Here is a 19,379-nt window from a genome sequence, read left to right as displayed (position 1 = left end):
TAGCATTTTATGGTTAAAATTTCACTGGTGGTAAACTGGGATGGAATATTGGTAGAACAAAAAGTGCTGGTTGGTGCATTTGAGATATGGGAGGGAGAAGAGTGGGGGATGATGGTTAGTAATTACATACATCATGGAATCAGATGACCATTTTTGAATTCCGTTGATGCACTTTACAAATAAAATATTTGATTATGCAAAGAAAAAATATCAAATGTATAAGAGAAGAAGAAAACGTCTAATTAGGGAAAATGAGTGGATTAAAACAAAAGAGAATGAAACTACTTTAACTCATAGCACCATATGATTCTATTAAATGTCTAAATTTTGAGAGATCTCTAGTCTTCTAGTTTAACTTTCTCCAAAAGCTAGAGGTGGGTTAAAGGGAAATATGTACTTTATATGAAATATGCTCATGTATTGATATGATGGAATTATCACTTAAAGGTGAAATAAATCCATCATTAACTGGGAGATTTCTACCATATTAAGAAAACTTTGCAGAAATTCTCTTTAAATATGAATCTCCTGATTTTCTTATTTTATTAATGTAAGTTTTCTTAAAGCAGAGCCCAGCCTGGTTCTCTGGAATATGTGCCCCCACCTGCCTCCACACTACTCTGCCTTCACAAAACACAGAGAACCTCTCTTCCCAAGAGATAAGTCTAGAAGGTCTGTGATAGGCTTTCCAACTCTGTATGGTCAGAAGGAAATGTTGTTTTCTTCACCAAAATATACTGAATTCACGTGCTTGAAATATAATACAGAATTCATTTGTAAACATATTTCAATGATGATTTGTTTGCATAACAAACCAAATTCTAAATGTATTCAGGGAACTTGAGAGTTAAAGAATTCTGTTAAGAAAAGAATGCAGCTAATAATTACCAACACAAACACACTAAAAAAAACCCAAAGCCCTAAATCTGGATTTATAATTGTTTCAATATGTGAATCTTTAGAATATGGAAAATATGACCATATTTTAGAAAATGTCACAACTAATTTTTCTGTAAAATATCCGTATTTTTAATCCCTGCCTTTCCTAGGGCAATCTTAATACTGATTTCAATACAAGATCTATGACTTCCTGACACCATTGAGGGCCTTTTTTCTTAATATATAATTTTTTGGGATAAGTAATACATAAATTACTTATGTATAAATAATAATACATAAATTATTTATGTATTTAGCATAAATTTCAAGAGGCACAAAGCGGTATATAATGCAAAGTGGCCCTGTTTTTTCAGTGCTAAAGTTATTACAATGCCCAGTCTGAGCACTGAGCGGCATAACTGGGCCTGGAGGCTTCTTGCCACACCCCCTTTTAAAAAAAATCACATCTTTTTAATCCTAACCTCCAGAGTCAGCATCACATTCAAAGCTCAGTGGTTTAATGCGCTGCTTCCACTGATTAGAAGTAGAAGGAATTTCCCACTTTTTATCACGCTGAGTGTATTCACCTACCTTTGAGATAATTGCATTGACTTGTTTTGAAATCAGTGTATTTCCAAATAGAGTCATAGGCGAAAATAAGCAAGGGACTAAGCTGAACCAAATAAAGGATGAACGTTTTTTTCTGAGTGACTTCCTTTACAGTGCCTGATTCTGAATGATTACCTGATGGTGCTGGGCTGCCCTCTGCCTGCATGGTAGTGTTAAGGCGCCAGCGGCAGGCTACCTCACAAAGCGTGATGACATCACACAGGGCATCTGCCAGCCCCAGGGGCCCACTGCCTGGAAGCTCCAACCACCATGTAGTTACTAAGGGCTTTTAAAGTGAAAGGCCCTTCGAGAAAGTCTTAAAATCTTCACTTCTCAGCTGGGGAAATAGGGAAAGCTTCGTTTTGGGTATGGTTAAATTCTGAAAACAAAAACAAAACCAAGACAAACAAAAAACCCACAAGCTTTCAGAATACCTCAAGAAACTTAAAGAGGAGCCAAAGATTTATTTGTGTTTTTTTTATTTTTTGCCCTATAATATACTTCTCCACATTTAGATATTATCATATTGGTTCAGTCCAGTGCCTGTGAAATTTCTTCTTTTTAAATACATCTTAGCAGATCTAACCTCACGCCTTGAGGAGTCGAGTGTCAGTTTTTATTTCTAATAGCTCCAAACCGGAAATCACAGTAGAATGAACAAATTGTGGTATATTGATGTGCTAGAATTCAAAAGAACAGTGAAAAAAACTGAACCCTAGCCACATACCACATCATGGATGAATCTCACAGGCATAATGTCAAGCAAAAGAACCTAGACACAGAAAGAACCTAGACAAGGATTATATGACTCTATTTATATGAAGTTCAAGAAGAGGTAAAGTTAATCTAATGATAGAACAGTGGCTACGTCTGGGGACTGGCGGGGCTGGTGGAGATGGTGTGACTGAGAGGGCAAGGGTAAGCCTTTCAGAAGGCTAGGGATGTTCCAGCATGTGGGTGAAGACTTTATGGACATTTATAAACATTCATTTAGCTATTGAAGTTTGTGAATTCCATTGTATGTATGTTGTATCCTCAAAAAAATTAAGGAGGAAAGAGTGAGCTGGCACAATTTTTGGACAAAGATTTATCATGGCCGTTTTGCAAGCATTATATGTTCTGTTTGCTGCAAAATTGCTGAGAAAGGTGTTCAAATAATTTATTCAAGGACAGTAGAATTTTATTATTGTTTTTAGATATAATTCACATACTGTAAATTCACCCTATTAAAGTATACAATTCAGTGGTTTTTAATATATTCATAGAATTGTGTAACCATTACATTTTCACCAGCCCAAAGCACAATCCCATAACAGTTAGCAGTCACTCTGCCTAGACCCCCTACCTCCCACCTGCAACAACTAATCTCCTTTGTCTCTATGGATTTGTCTATTCTGGACCTTTATATAAATCATACAACATAACAGCATACCTATAATACATATAATCATACACTATATTGCAGAGAACACACAATATAAGACCAGTAAAATAAATAATGTAGAATTGGATCATAGCTTGGAAGTTATACTGACATAAAAAATGATTGAATAAACAAATCTCCCATACAGAAGAATCCCAAATAATTTAGGTACATAATCCCCCTCCAGGAGTTAAGGCTGAACTCTGCCTTCTCTCCCTTGAGTGTGGGCTATGCATGCCTCCTAGAAAGATGGCTTTGATGTGATGCCATCTGACTACACTGCCTTTACTAAAAGACTGGTAGCAAAGAGCCTCCAAGGATGCTATTGAGGATGTTGTTCATTTTAATACAGAATCCTCACTGTGAGAACTCATAGACCTTTGGACTCAGTGGCTAGAATAGTTGTCATTCTGAGCAAATGATTTTTTTTTAACCACAAAGATACCGTGTAACTAATTAGGTTTCCCTTTTCTTGTTAACTGGTTGAAAGCTTACAAACAAATTTGAGTATAGGACTCCGATGTGCATTAATTTTTCCTCAATTTTATTCCTCCCTAGAAGAAGTACATGGTTAAAAGAGAATAAAAGTAAAACAGTACTTTAGGCTTTTAATGAAAAAATTGCTTTGTTGGACACGCCAGACCCATGACCTAGCAGCAACTATTAACTCTTATAATGATTCGTTTAGTAGTTACTTCCCTTTTTTTAAAATAATATACTATATATATGCTCATTCTGTTATGTTATATGAGCATTTAAGTCTCTTAAAACCAATTTTAATCTTAATCCCATCTTGATGTTCCTAATGAAGGTTAAACCAGTAATCAATGCTTACATTATTATGACCATGTAATTATTGTGCTCTGCAAAGCCAGTTAGTATTATGATTGTATTTTTTTGCTGTTTGTGGTGGCGGACATGGAGATGCATTGCCAAATTTCCCTTTAAAGAAGGACTCTTAGGTGCAGGGGATGTGGTCAGCAGACCGCTTCCAGCTGCTGGCTCCTTCAGCTTGCCTAGACTTCAGGGAACCACCTTGCCTGAGGTTATGTTCTCCAGAGGACAGCCCCCTTCTGGGTGCTAAGTGAAGTGGGCTGTCTCACATCGAGGCCTGGCTGTTTTGACCTGACCAGAGACATCCTGACAAGCCATATACTCCATCCTCAAGCCCTTTCAGAGTTGCCTCAGGCTGGGTGGGGTCTATCTTGCTGTTGGACTCCCTTTGCCCAATGTTACTTCCTTCTCTCCTTTACACAGGTGGTGATCCCTAATAACATCTTGAACCCACATGCTGTCTCAGCCTTGGCTTCTAAAGAACCCTGCCTGTGACACTCTGGGTTCCATTATATAGTCTTCCATTCCCCCTCCGCTTCTAGCTCATTTTCCTTCTCTCTCTAGGTCTGCTGCATAACTGTCTTCAGAAACTTCCATTTGCTACTCTGGTTGGATCCACTATTTCCTGGATCCCGTATCTTCCTCTTTCTTACTTTCTCCCGCATTTTCTTGATATTCAGTTTGGGAGGGTATAGAAATTTTGATTCAGTTTTTTTCACTGGTAATTTCCAACCCTCTCCACCTGCCCTCCATTTTTTGTTCTCTCTTTTTGGGAGTTGCTTTTGTACTTTCTATAATGACTCTCCAAATCTTAGTTTTTTCCCTCATATTTCCTATTCATTATCTTTTTATTCTATTTTGACAGATTTCCTCCACAGTACCTTCCAAACATTTTACTAGCTTGCTGATTTTAGCAACAATATGCTTAATTGCAAATCCAACACATTTCTTGTTCCCATCCTCAGCTTGGTCCACAAACTTGGTGCAGAAGAAATCACCTCCAGCTGCTAGGACCACCTTAGGAGCCAGCTTTTGTCCTGCACACGTTTAGCGATATCACAAAAATGACCATCATTTCGCAGCATATTTAGCATTTCCTGGCTGTGGGAAGAGGAGCTGTGAGTAAACGTTTTCACACCCATCTTCTCCTAACTCTCCTACAGATATTCCAGGATGCAAATGAATCACGGGTGTCCTGCGGAGGCGGTGCCTGGCCCCAGGCCTGCTGCTGCTGCTCCTCCTCTCGCCAGGCTGCCCGGGGGAGGGCCAGGGGCGCGCGCCTCGCTCCTGGCACCCGTTGGGGGCCGAGGCCTGGGCGCGGCCTGGAGCTGGGACAAGCCGGCGAGGACGTCCCCGCGGGGAGTCCGCCGGGTCCGAGGGTTGGAGCGAGGGCCCGGGGCCACGGCCGGCGCCCGTTGGGTCCGGTGGCGGCGGGGAGCGGGTGGCCGTGGGCAGCGCGGCGACGGTTTGGGCGGGGCGTGGGGAGGGTGGAGAGGGGCGGTTGCGGAGTCGCCACCGCCCGCGCCGCCCTGCGGTTGTCCGGCTTGGGGCCTTGAATGTGAGTTACTCATTAGAACTTTTTCAAAGTTTTCTTCTGTAGCCGGTATTAGCTTTGCTTGCTTTGGGGTCAGTTTTTTTTCTTTTTGTTTAGCCTCTCTCTTTTGTAACAGGAACTTTACCAGATAGCTGATGATACTTGGTTTCCATCTAAGAATGTGACAGAGGAAAATTAGTAAATGGGGCTTGTCAACAGTGGACTTTACTTTAGGATAATTTTGTGGGAAATTGATTCTCTGAGAAAACCTCAAATGCTAGCATGTGGCCCTCTTTTCTCTAGGGCCATCATTTGATCCGAGAACATTTGGGCGGGTAGCGGGAAGTGGGGGATGGGATGGGGTGGGTGTAATGCCCAACTGCAAGGATTCTATGAGGCTAGGGGGTTGACTAGTTAATTAGATTTTTGGGTGATTCACCATTTTGGTCCTCGGCCATCTATGGGACATGGTGTCTCTGAATTCCTGAGTTCTCAGACTCTCCAGGATTCTGCAGAGACTTCTTTCTCATCTAGTCTACATTTCTTTCGCTGACCATTTTAGGCTGTGGCTTCCTCCTGCTAAGTCAGTTTTCATTTCTCCGTGGCCTTACCTTTTCCAGAAATACTGTCCTATTTATGTTGTCTTTTCCTTCTCTCTCAGCTTGTGGTTTATATATATTTTTTATTTCATTTCCATCATTTTAAAAATAAACTTTTTATTTTAGAATAATTTTAGATTTACCGAAAAGTTGCAAAGACAGTATAGAGTCCCCATATGCCCTTTACCCAGTTTCTCCTGTTGTTAACATCTTCGGTTATTATGGTACCTTCAACTAAAGAACAAACGTACGTTTCTATTAATGAAACTCCACACTTTATTCAGATTTCAGTAGTTTTTCCCAAATGTCCTGTTCCAGGATCTCATCCAGGATACCACATGCATTGAGTCATCATGTCTCCTTAGCTTCCACTGGTCTGTGGCAGTTTCTCAGGATTTCTTTGTTTTTGATGACCTTAATAATTTTGAGGAATAATGGCAGGTGTTTTGTAGAGTGTCCCTCGGTTTGGGGTTATGGGTTTGGGGGAGGAAGACCAGAGAGGGAAGTGCCATTCTCATCACTGCTTATCAAGGGTACCTGCTATAAACAAGGCTCATCAGGATGATACTAACCTTGATTACCTGGCTGAGGTCGTGTTTGTCAGGCTTCTCCACTGGAAACTTCCCCTTCCTTTCCATACACCACTCTTTTGAAGAAAGTCACCAAGTGGTGGCCCACACTCAAGCGGAAGAAGGGGGAGTTAAGCATCACCTCCTAGAGGAGGGGGGTTAAGCACATAAATTATTTGGGACATTTGTCTATCCTCCCCCATTTATTTGTTTCTTCAATCTCTTTTTTTTAATATCAGTGTGAACACATGCATTTATTTTATACTTTGGGCTATGATCCAATTCTACATTATTTATTTTATTGTTCAAATCATTCCAGCCTTGTCCACTGGGAGCTCTTTCAGGTCAGCGCCTATGCCCCTTTGACATATTCCCCCTTTTTGTCTTTTGAGCATTTGCTTAGTTTCTGGCACCATAAGATGCTCTGGGCTTATCTTGTATTTTCCCTGCAGCAGCCCTAGAATCAGCCATTTTTCCAAAGAGCCCTGGCTTCTTTTATTGGAGAATGGTATTAGAAACCAAGACATGGACACTGAGTGGGTTACTGTGATATCACTGCTTCTAGGCCCTCTCAGTAGACAAGCTAGGAAATATGTGTGTGTATGTTAACCATATACATGCGTGTCTATAATTATTTCTGCATCTACCCATCTGTATTTATATTAAGCTAAGTGTGAGTTCATCTGATGTCTCTGACTCTAATCTAGTACTGCAAGGTTCATGCTAGCCTTCTCCCCCGGCTTATCTGTAACTTCATTTTCCGCTGTGAGAAGGTTGGCTCCTACCATCTACCACTTAATTATTTGTTATTTGTTCATTTCCAGTAAACAGGTACAGCAGTTTCAACATTGTAAACAAATACTTCCCGCAATGAGAAATAATTTTACTAAATAGAGTACAGTGTTTAAGTTCTTTTTTTTTATTTTTTTATTTTTTGCATGGGCAATCACCGGGAATCAAATGCAAGTCTCCAGGGTGGCAGGCAAGAAACCTGCCACTGAACCACCTTCGCACCACCCTATGTTCATTTACTTTTATCTTTAGTCTTACAGTTTCCAGACAAAACACTGTTTTCCAAAGTTACCCACTCCCCTCAGTGGGCTTATGTCATATATTTGTAACAAGGTAAGATTCTTTCAGTTATTATTGTTGAAAAGTTGTGGGTTTACAGAACAATCAGGCATAAAATGTAGGATTCCCATATGCCACCCCACCACAACACTTTTCATTGGAATGGATCATTTGTTACAATTGATAATAGCACATCTTTGTAATTGCACTTTTAATTAAACTTTGTGGTTTAACTTAGGGCTTGCTGTGTAGTGTAGTGTAATTCCATGGATTTAAAAAAAGTTTTATTGTTACCACATATATAATCTAGCATTTCCCCTTTAATCACTTTCAGATATGTATTTCAGTGCTGTTAATTGCATTCACAAAGTTGTGATACCATCAACATCATCCATTATCTAAACATTTCCATCATAACAAATAGGAACCCTATATATATATATTTTTTTTCAAGTGGACCCATAATGATTTATTCATACTTTGAGACTTTACACATATATGCACATATTTTCTTTTTATATCACATCAACATTTGTGGAATACTCCTTATATGCCAGGTAATACTGATAACATTTAAAAAACATATGATGTGCCATACATGGTACTATTTGACATCAATTATTTATCCTCACAAAACCCCTCAAAAGTGGGTATTGAAATTAGTCATGTTTACAAGAACTGAGATGTCATTCAGTTGTGGTTTTTTTTCTCCATGGGCAGGCATGGGGAATTGAACCCAGTGCCTGGCAGGTCTCTGGCATGGCAGGTGAGAATTCTGCCACTAAACCACTGTTCACACCACCCTCAGTTGTATTTTTATTCATTTAATCCTCACATCAGTCTTGAATACTACGTGCGTCTTTTACAAATAGGGAAATTCAGAAGCAGAAAAGTTTAGTAAATTGTACTTCCTGATGGCCTCGTTAGGTGGTGGTACTGAGATTCAGGTCATATCAGCCCCCTTTATCTTCCTTGTTGGGCTGCTGGATTTCTTTTTCCTGATGGCTAGAGAGCAATCTGTGAGGATTCACTGCTGTGACTGAAAACATCCTGCCCTCAACAAACGCTTCTCTCTACCTTTAACACTTATTGAGGCTTCTTGCCTAGACAGTCTATAAAATGATGGCTACAAACTTTCCAACCCTACCACTTCTTCCACCATATTAATTTTTATGCCTTCATTGGCATAAAGTAAAAAGAAACCTCTCCTACTCATAATAATAAAATATGGGAAACTGCCATATAAAAATCATAGGACATTCCTGAACGATGCACCCATGCCCACCCCCCAAAATCAAAGGACAAATGAAAAGCATCATTATCTTTTCCAAAATTCATGACAATAAATGTAGTTAGTACATAAAAACTAAAAATGAATCATAAGCAAAACAAAATCATGCTTTTTGCCTTAATGTGCCTTTGAGTTAAGAACATTAGTGTGTTTGCATGCAATGACTACGGCTCACTAAATTCAATGGGTAATGAAGTATTTTATATATGTATTTCTAATTCAATATATAAAGATTGGGGAAGGACACTATCTTGATCACAGAGCCAAAACACAGCCTTAAGAATAACTTTTTGAAAAATGCCATTTTGTAAAATAGCCAGGTTTTTTGGGGGGTGGGGGGTCAATAACAGCTCTCCCATCAGCTTAAAATATTCAATTTGAAGCCACTGAACTTACAGTTACAAAGGAGCCATTTCCAAAGCAGTCTTATAAGGCAGGAAGTGCAATACAGGAGGAAAATTCTTTTTACACCACACCAACATCTGCAGGGTCCTTACTATGTGCCACAGTGCTTACCTGAAGAGCATTTCAACACTTAAAAGAGCTGTTTAGTCAGTTCTACTTCAGGAGGAAGATCTAGGAGTATACACAGCTTTTTAACTTTGTCATCTTATTAAACTGGAATAAATAGTAACTTGCAACATTTTTTTCTTCTTCTTCTCTCCATTTTTAAACATTAAGAGTCTCCAATATCCCAACCCATGAAGAATCAGGCACTGTTGGGGTCTGAAGGAGCAAAACCTGAGACACACTAGTTTGTGTGTCCTGTAAGCAGGGAACATGGAGGGCTCAGTGAGGTCCAGGACTTGTGGTCAGTGGCACCATAAGTCGATTGTGGCCCTTTTCCACTATGAATTGCAATCACGGAAGTACCATTTTCTTGGTATTGCAATCTCACTGGAGGCTTTTCATTAAGACTTTGTTCCTTTGAACACATCTGGGGCATAACATATTGTCTTCCAGGTGTGGAGGTGGAAAATTGCAGGCAGGTAACAGGAAGAGTGCACTCACTCTCCCTTGTTTTTCAGGGACCCAAGCTTGTCCAGCATGAAATTGCAAGTGAACCCAACCATCCGTGTTTGCAGGGAGACTTCTTCCATGTACCACATACCACCTGACACCATAGGCCTCCTGGGGCGATTCCATGGCTTCCATCCTCCCAGCCCTGGCTGCAATTCTCGTCCAGGAGGCCAAGACAGCCTCCTGGGCTGAAGCTGTCACCACAACTGTGTTCACTCCCTCAAGAAGACCAGATTTCTCCTGGGCAGATACTCCCTCCTGGGGTGGAGGAGCCATTTCCAAAGGATCAGTGCCCTCAAAAGACATGTTTTTTTTCTCCGATTGTTCCAGAGGCATTTCCCCCAGTGATTTTCTTTGAGACTGTGTCAGGATCTTGGCCTCCTTCACTGTGACAGGAATATCCTTTTGATTTGGGTAAGCATATTCACAGATTCGCCTATATGCTTCTAATTTCTGTCCTTTGGTGCTTAGCTTTAACTGCTGGCACCAAGCCCGCAGGATGTCTCGGTGAAGCAGGTTGACAGGTGGCAATTTAGATGGTAATGGAGGAATTGCTATCTTTTTCCGAGGTTTTGGGCTGTTGTTGCATGGTGCATTCTCTTGTGAACAGGAAGCTTTGTCATCTTTCTTGGATTTTTTTCGTTTGGTGCCCTTAGCTGAGGTTTTTGGTAAACCTGATGTGCTTGGTTCGCTGGAAGGCCGCTGTTCTTCTTTTGTTTCTACTGATACAAGTTCAAATTTGAGAGTCACGCATTCTTCCCCTGACTTCTCTGTAGAGTTCCACTCCTTGCCTTTTGCATTCTCCATAATGAAAAGCTATATATTTTTTTAATTGTGAAAAATAACATGTATACAAAAAAGCAAAAAATTTCAAAGCATACTACAACGGTAAGTTATAGAACAGATTTCAGAGTTTAGTATGGGTTATAGTTTTACAATTTTAGGTTTTTCCTTCTAGCTGCTTAAGACGCTGGAGAGTAATAAAAGAAATATCAATATAATGATTCAGTAGTCATGTTCATTTGTTAAATCCTATCTTCACTGTTATAACGCCACCTTCTCCTTTGATCTTTCTCCCAATGATAGGGATATTTGGGCTATGTTCCTTCTGATTTTTTCACGTTGGAAAGGGCTGTCAGTAATATGCACTAGGGGGATGGAACAAGTTAATTTTCTGGAGAGGCTGGCTCTTTGGGTTTCAGGACTTATCTAGCCCAGGAACTCATCTGGAGGTTATACGTTTCTGGAAGTAATCATAGTTCATGGAAGGTTTGTAGAATTTCAGAGCTCTAGGTGTTCCTTAGGGTTGGCAGGAATGGTTTTGTTTGGGGGTTGGCAAACTATGGTGTGCCAGTTCGAATTTGTTGTGTACCCCAGAAAAGCCAAGTTCTTTAATCCTCATTCAGTATTGCTGTGTGGGAGCTTTTTGATTGTTTCCATGGAGATGTGATCCACCCAATTGTGGGTGGTAACTTTTGATTAGATGGTTTCCATGGAGATATATCTCCATCTATTCAAGGTGGGGTTGCCTAGTGGAGCCCTTTAAGAGGGAAACATTTTGGAAAAAGCTTTAGAGCCACCAGAACCAACAAACGCACCAGAGCCAACAGAGTCCATACAGCCAGAGACCCTTGGAGGAGAAAGAAAACGCCCCCCATGGGGAGCATCATGAGACAAGAAGCTGGGAGAGAAAGTTAGCAGACATCACCATGTGCCCTCCCAGTTGAGAGAGAAATCCCAAACTTCATCAGCCTTTCTTGAATGATGGTAACTTCTTGTTGGTGCCTTAATTTGGATATTTTCAGAGCTTTAGAACTGTCAACTTGCAACTTAATAAATTCCCCTATAAAAGCCATTCTGTTTCTGGTATATCACATTCTGGCAGCTTACAGAGCACATGGTAAATAACAATATCCAGTTGAAGCTTGCATAAAAGTAGACTCCAGAATAGCCTCTTGACTCTATTTGAACTCTCTAAGCCACTGATACCTTATTTGTAACAATTCTTTTCCCAGGAACCCTGTATATATTTTTTAACTTTTTAAATTGTATAGTATAACATATATATAAAGCAAAGAACTAAAAAAGCAATAGTTTTCAAAACACTCTTCAAAAAGTGGTTACAGGATAGATCCCAGAGTTTGTCTTGGGCTACCATACGATCCTCTCATACTTCTCCTTTTAGCTGCTCTGGAATATATGAGACTAGAGCGCTTAAATACATTTTTATCATCACAATCGACTTTTTTTCCTTCTTATTTTGGTGAACAATAACATAATACAAAAAAGCCATAAATTTCCAAGCACAGCACCACAATTCGTTGTAGAACATATTTCAGACTTTCTCATGGGTTACAATTTCACAATTTTAGGTTTTTACTTCTAGCTGCTCTAAAATACTGGAGACTAAAAGAGATATCAATTTAATGATTCAGCATTCACATTCATTTGTTAAGTCCTATCTTCTATATATAATTCCACCATCACCTTTGATCTTTCCATACCTCTCATTAGGGTTGTTTGGGCTATGGCAATTCTAAATTTTTGATATTGGAAGGGTCTGTCCCTAATATGGTGTAGGGAGATGGAACTATCTGGTGTTCTGGAGAGGCTGGGCTAGGTTTCAGGACTTATCTGGACCAGGGACCCATCTGGAGGTTGTAGGTTTCTGGCAAGTGACTCTAGTGCCTGGAGCCCTTGCGGAATCTTATAAATTGCCCTAGGTTTTCTTAGGATTGGCTGGAATGGTCCTGGTTGGGGTTGGCAGGTTATGATAGGTAGCAAGGACTACCTGAAGCTTGTGAAAGAGCAATCTCCAGAGTAGCCTCTTGACTCTATTTGAACTCTCTCTGCCACTGATCCTTTATTAATTATACTTTTTTCCCTCATTTGGTCAGGATGGAATTGTTGATCCCATGGTGCCAGGTCTGGATTCATCCCTGGGAGTCCTCTCCCTCATTGCCAGGGAGACTTTCACCCCTGGATGTCATGTCCCATATAGGGGAGGAGGGCAATGATTTCACTTGCAGAGTTGGGCTTAAAGAAACTGAGGCCACATCTGAGCAACAACAGAGATCCTCCAGAAGTAACTCTTAGGCATGCCTATAGGTAGTCTAAACTTCTGTGTTACCTACATAAGCTTCACAAGAGTAAGCCTCACGATCGAGGTCATGGCCTATTGATTTGGATGTCCCTAAAGTTTGACACAGTATCAGGAGATTCCCTGATAGTAAGGTTTAATAGTTCCATATTCTTTCTCCCCTCCTTCAGAGGACTTTGCCCATGCTTTTTGATTATCTGGTTAAATATACTCTAGGATGTTTCCAGGCATTACAATAATCTATACAGAATTAAAGGACCTCTTTCTTATTCTGTGCTTCCTGTGTTTCTATTGTTCAAATGAGCTATACAAATAGGTTGAATTAGATTATGCACTACAGAAAATTTCAGTTCCAGATCAAATAAACCTTTTTTCCATTGGTCTCAAAGAGTATGTGTGGTTCTAAAATATAGACACTGTCTTCTTTTGTTCTGAACTGTAGCCCCAACCTGTTCTGCTTCGTTCTTATCTCTAAGTATCAGGTTCCATATATAAAACAGCTTCTCAAAATCCAGAAATAATAATCACCACTCTGGACTTGATGTTCCTGCTCTAAAAGCATTTTCTAAACGTGACCATACCATTCCTGTTCTTTTGTTTCTGGCTTATTTTGTCTCACCAAATGTCCCACATGTTCATTCACATCATTGCATGCCTCATGACATTATTCCTTTTTGTAGCAGTATAACCCTTATTCATAAATATATATCATCGTTCACCAATCTGCTTCTCCGTTGGTGCATTCTTAAGTCACCTGCATTCATTGGGCATCATGTAGAGGGCCCAAAGTCCACAGTCCATCAACATTCTCCATTTTAGATAATTTCATTGTTCCCAAGAGACAGAAAATCAATAAATATGCCTTCACCAAATAGGAAATCTAAACCTCCTCTTAACTCTTGTACCTCCCCCCATTATTTACTTCTGCTGTTGTTGTGGTAGTGCTGATGGTTTCCTTTTGAACCTAGCTCTTAGCATGCAATAGCAGTTTTCCCCCCATACCCTGGACTTAAACACTCTTTATACAAGAATCATATCTTTGAATTAATTCTTACGAGAACTCATTCATATTTCTAATGTGAGTCAATGGGACACTTAGGTCTAAACAACCCCTTTCAGTCTTGTTCATCTTCAATGTGGTAATATTACTTATAGACCCACTGGGGAGTCACCTTCACTCCTATCTATTCCCTTACACTGAAGTTCAACCTCATTTGCTAACGGTTCACCCATCCCTAACTTCTATGTATCTGTAAGTCCCCTATCTTCTGTATTGTAAGCCTCTGATTCTACCTTTATGCTGGTCATAAAAGTGGACTCATTCAGTATCTATCCTTTTGCGTCTGACTAACTTCACTCAGTATTTTGTCCTCAGGGCTCATCCATCTTGTCATGTGTTTCAGGATGTCATTTTGTCTTACTGCTGCATAATCCATTGTATGTATATACCACATTTTGTTGATCTACTCGTTTGTTGGACATTTGGTTTTTTTCCATCTTATAGCCAGTGAAAATGAGCATCTCTTCATGTGCTTTTGAGCCATCTGTATTTACTCTTCAGAAAAATGCCTATTCATATCTTTAACCCATTTTATAATTGGATTGTTTGTTCTTTCATTGTTGAGTTGTATGATTATTTTGTATATACAAGCAATCAAACCTTTGTCTGATATGTGATTTCCAAATATTTTCTACCATTGAGTTGGCTGCCTCTTCACTTTTTTGACAAGTGCAGAAACATTTAATTTTGAGGAGTTCCCATTTATCTATTTTTTCTTTTGTTGCTTGTGCTTTAACCCCTACATTTTAAGACTTAACTTTCCATTCCTTATCCCCTGGCAACCTATATACTATATTCTGACTCTTTGAGTTAGTGTATACTAATTATTTCATATCAATGAGATACAGAATATTTGACCTTTTGTGTTTGGCTAATTCAGCGTAATGTCTTCAGTCTTCTTTCATGTTATCTTGTGTCAGAACTTCATTCCTTTTTCTGGCTGAATGATATTCCATCGTATGTATAACCGCATTTTATTTATCCATCAGTTGATGGACATTTGGGTTGCTTCCATTTTTTAGCAGTTGTGAATAATGCTGCCATCACATCAGTGTGCAAATATGTGTTCGAGTCTCTACTTTCAATTCTTTTGGTTATGTACTTAATGGGATTGTCAAGTCATATGATAGTTTTATATTTAACTTTCTGAGGAACTGTCAGACTCTTCCACAGTGGCTGTACCATTTTACATTGCTACTAGCAGTGAATGAGTGTTCCTATTTCTCTGCATCTTCTTCAACACTTATTATTTTCCTTTTTTTCTTAATTTACATTCTAATGGGTGTGAAATAGTATCACTGTGATTTTTTTAATTTTTAACTTTTTTGTTGAAAAAATATATACATTCAAAGCAAAGGAAGAAAAAGCAATTATTTTCAAAGCATACTTCAACAAGTAGAACAGAACAGATCCCAGAGTTTATCATGGGCTACCATTCCACCATCTCAGATTTTTCCTTGTAGTTACTCCAAAACACTGGAAGCTAAAAGAAATATTAATATAGTATTTCAGTAGTCATACTCGTTTGCTAAATCCCATTTTCTCTGTTATTCTTGAAACTGGTGATTGTTCTTCTAATGCCAGAAAGTACCAGTCTTTTAAATTCTCCTGACTCATTCCTTTGACATACCCAGGCCAGACCTCTCTAAAATGCTCACTGTGAACATCCTGTCTGCCTGGGGCGATGAATAACCATAAAGGCAAATCCCTGTAAACCTCCACCTCCCTAGACTTGCCGGAAGAACCATTCTCTGCTACCTTCATAGTTTTTCCAAAATTTGTTTTGTCACCGTGTGTCCCCTACCAACAACACATTATTTGTTTGTTAATAAATGTGCCTAATAGTGGAGGTGAAGAAAGTAGAGATGGTCTTTCTTCATGGTTTCATCTGTCCTCAGCGTGGCCTGACCCCCGGCGCTGTCCAGTGGCACTGATCAGCTGCTGCTGGAGCACATCCCATGCTCTGGGTCCTGCTTTTGCTGGAGCATCAGGTACCATCGAGTTGCTGTCACTGCCCAGCACTACATTATCTTGTGTCACATATACTATCTTGTATACACACATTGGTTCTTAAGATATATTTTGTTTGTGGACATTTCAAAAGACAGTTTGGTTGAAGAATATTGACAAGAAACACTTTCTTCTCAGGTGGTGGTTTGTTTTCAAAGGGCCCCTCTCATTTTGGTCTCTTGCTGCATATCAGCCCAGTGTGCATCTGGGGTGCATTGAGGTGCAGGGCCTGTTTGGGTAGCACTCTGGGATCTGCTGCTCTTGGTCCTACTGGGGAGTTTTTATTGCCTAGTATTTGTACCATGCATGCACACACACACATAATTCCTCCTCTCTCACTGTCCTGCTCCCCTAGATCTAGAATACAACAGATTCAAGCCCCACAGATCTCTTTCTCCTTCCTCCTTAGAGCTGGGCCATCTAAGGTGGGATGGGCATTTTCCTCCTGTTTGAATGTGCCCACGTCTGGGTTGGCTTTATACGTATGCTCTTTCTCATACACCTTGTGCAGAGAGATGGACTGACACTGTTTCCAGGAGAATAGGGCCAGAGGCTTATTCTGCTTTGGGAGAAGAGGGCCAGAGGCTTATTCTGTTTTGGGTACTATTGACATTTTGATGATATTTAGTCTTCCAATCCACAAACATATGATGTCCTTCCATTTATTTAGGTCTTCTTTGATTTCTTTTAGCAATGTTTTATAGTTTTCTGTGTATAAATCCTTTATATCCTTAGTTCAATTTATTCCTAGATATTTGATCCTTTCAGTTGTTATTGTGAATGGAATTATTTTCTTGATTTCTTCTTCCAATTGCTTATTGCTTGTATATATGAAAACTACTCATTTGGTGGTGTTGATATTGTACCCTGCCACTTTGCTGAATTTATTTATTAGATCTCCAAGCTTTGTTGTGGGTTTTTCAGAGTTTCTGTATAAAAGATCATATCATCTACAAATAAGGGAAGTTTTATTTCTTCCTTTCCAATTTTGATATCTTCTATTTCTTTTTCTTGCCTAATTGCTGTGACAAGAACTTCCCATATAATGTTGAATAACAGTGGTGATTGTGGGCATCCTCACCTTGTTCCTGATCTCAAAGGGAAAGCTTTCAGTCTTTCGCCATTGAGGATGATGTTAGCTGTAGGGTTTTCATATATGCCCTATATCATGTTGAGGAATTTTCCTTCTATTTCTATTCTTTTAAGTGTTTTAATCCACAAACATTACTGGATTTTGTCAAATACCTTTTCTGCATCAATTGAGATGGTTCTGTGTTTTCTTTCCTTCATTTTGTCAATGAATATATTACATTAATAGATTTTCTTATGTTGAACCAACCTTCCATCCAGGGATAAATTCCACTGATCATGGTGTACAATTCTTTTAATATACTGTTAGATTTAGTTTGGTAACATTTTCTTGAGGATTTTTGCATCTATATTCATTAGAGAGATTAGTCTATAGTGTTCTTTTCTTGTGGTATCTTTATCTGGCTTTGGTATAAGGGTGATATTGACCTCGTAGAACAAATAGGGAGTGTTCCCTCCTTTTCAGTTTTTTTGGAAGAGTTTGAATAGAATTGGAGTTATGTCTCCTTGGAATGTTTGGTAGAATTCCTCTGTGAAGCCATCTAGTCCTAGGTTTTTCTTTGTTGGGAGGTTTTTCGTTACTGATTCAATCTCTTTAATAGTAATTGGTTTGTTGAGATGTTCTATTTCTTCTTGAGTCAATGTAGGTAGTTTATGTGTTTCTGCGAATTTTTCTATTTCATCTAGGTTATCTAATTTATTGGCATACGGTTGTTCATAGTTATTTTTCTTTCAGCAGGGTCAGTAGTAATTTCCCCTTTTACATTTCTGATGTTCGTTATTTATATCCTTTATCTTTTTTCTTTATCAGTCTATCTAAAGGTTTGCTGATTTTATTGATCTTTTCAAAGAACCAACTTTTGTTTTTGTTCATTCTCTCTCTCTTTTTTTTTTCCCCCTCTATTTTGTTTATCTCCACTCCAGTATTTGTTTTTTCCTTCCCTTTGCTCACTGTGGCTTTAATTTGGTCTTCTTTTTCAAATTCTTACATTTTTGAGGTTAGATCTCTGATTTGAAGTCTTTCTTCTTTTTTAATGTAGGCGTGCGTTTAGAGCTATAAATTTCCCTCTCACCAAGCAAAATATCATTTGCCTTAAGACATTTCCTAATTTCATTTCTGATTTCCTCTTTAATCCATTGGTTAAGATTATGTTGTTTAATTTCCACATATTTGTGGATTTTTCCATTTCTCCCTAGGTTATTGATTTCTAGCTTCATTCTTTTGTGGTTAGAGAATATACATTGGTTGAGTTCAACATATTTGTATTTATTGAGACTTCTTTTATGTCCCAACATATGTTCTGTCCTGGAGAATGATCCATGTGCACTAGAGAAAAATCTCTGTTCTGTTTTCTTTGGGTGTAATGTTCTGTATATGTCTGTTAAGTCTGGTTGGTTTAGTGTATCATTTAAGTCCTGTCCTTCCTTACTGATCTTCTGACTAGTCCTATCCATTATTGAGAGTGGTATGTTAAAGTCTCTTACTATTAATGTAGAACCATCAAGTTCTCTCTTTAAATCTGTCAGTATTAGTTTTATATATTTTGGAGCACTGCTATTAGGTGCATATATATTTATAATTGTTATATCTTCCTATTGAATTTTCCCCTTTATCAGTATTTAATGGCCTTTTTTGTCACTCATACCTGTTTTTTTACTTAAAGTCTATTTTATCCAGTATTTGTATAGCCCCTCCGACTCCCAGTATCTTTTGGTTCCTCCTGCTTGTATGGTATATATTTTTTCTCATCTGTTCACTTTTAATCTAGTTGTGCCTTTGACTTTAAGGTGAGTCTCTTGTAGTCAGCATATAGTTTGGTTATGCTTTCTTATCCATTTTACCAATCTGCCTTTCTACTGGTGAGTTTAATCCATCAACATTTTTGTCATCATTTGGCTAGAACTTTATTTCAGAACAAACTATCCTATATAATTTGATATGGTTAGAATAGTTATTTCTGGGTTGCTGTATAAGTATTTTACAAAAAGAGTGATCAGCTCAATAATCAGATTTATTTCATTCATTAAATATTTCCAAAAATAACTCTTCTGTATCAAAAAATTTACAAATGTCATAAGAAAGTTAAATAACGGTCTATGCAAAAAAAGGAAAATTTTGCCAGGAGAAACACTAAGGCAGCAGTTTCCCCATTCTATTTTTGATTCATATAGTTCATAAAGACAGAACTAGTTTTGCCTTGTTTTTTATTGCTTAATCTGAAATGAAACACAAGAAATCATTAGTCTTAGGAGAAAAACGGCTTCCATGCTTTCAAGTATAAGCCACAAAC

At 38.7% G+C, this 19,379-nt stretch overlaps 2 protein-coding genes and 1 pseudogene across 22 annotated transcripts in view; 1 reads left to right on the top strand and 2 right to left on the bottom strand.

The window, feature by feature from the left end:
* Positions 1-1,730, bottom strand: part of GALNTL5 (polypeptide N-acetylgalactosaminyltransferase like 5) — an 83,536-nt gene extending 81,806 nt beyond the window's left edge. For 2 of the 6 annotated variants that reach the window (XM_077150377.1, XM_077150342.1), the window contains exon 1: positions 1,471-1,609. In XM_077150377.1, coding sequence (XP_077006492.1) covers positions 1,471-1,487 — 17 coding nt within the window. In that variant the 5' untranslated portion in view covers positions 1,488-1,609. Of the gene's footprint in view, positions 1-1,470 lie in introns of all 6 variants that reach the window. The other 4 variants (XM_077150386.1, XM_077150352.1, XM_077150369.1 and 1 more) reach the window with 4 other exon arrangements.
* A 41-nt stretch (positions 1,731-1,771) lies between these two features.
* Positions 1,772-19,379, top strand: part of PRKAG2 (protein kinase AMP-activated non-catalytic subunit gamma 2) — a 614,065-nt gene continuing 596,457 nt past the window's right edge. For 13 of the 16 annotated variants that reach the window (XR_013171089.1, XR_013171081.1, XR_013171080.1 and 10 more), the window contains exon 1: positions 5,203-5,303. The gene's annotated coding sequence lies outside the window, so the exon portion shown is untranslated. Of the gene's footprint in view, positions 2,324-4,710; positions 4,864-5,202; positions 5,304-9,929; positions 10,244-19,379 lie in introns of those variants that run through there. The other 3 variants (XM_077150199.1, XM_077150232.1, XM_077150239.1) reach the window with 3 other exon arrangements.
* Positions 9,599-10,703, bottom strand: LOC143674545 (developmental pluripotency-associated protein 4 pseudogene; annotated as a pseudogene).

This window comes from Tamandua tetradactyla, chromosome 1 (assembly GCF_023851605.1).
Source record: "Tamandua tetradactyla isolate mTamTet1 chromosome 1, mTamTet1.pri, whole genome shotgun sequence".
NCBI lineage: Eukaryota > Metazoa > Chordata > Mammalia > Pilosa > Myrmecophagidae > Tamandua > Tamandua tetradactyla.
Note: the sequence above shows the minus strand (reverse complement) of the source record. Positions and strands in the feature narration are given on the sequence as shown.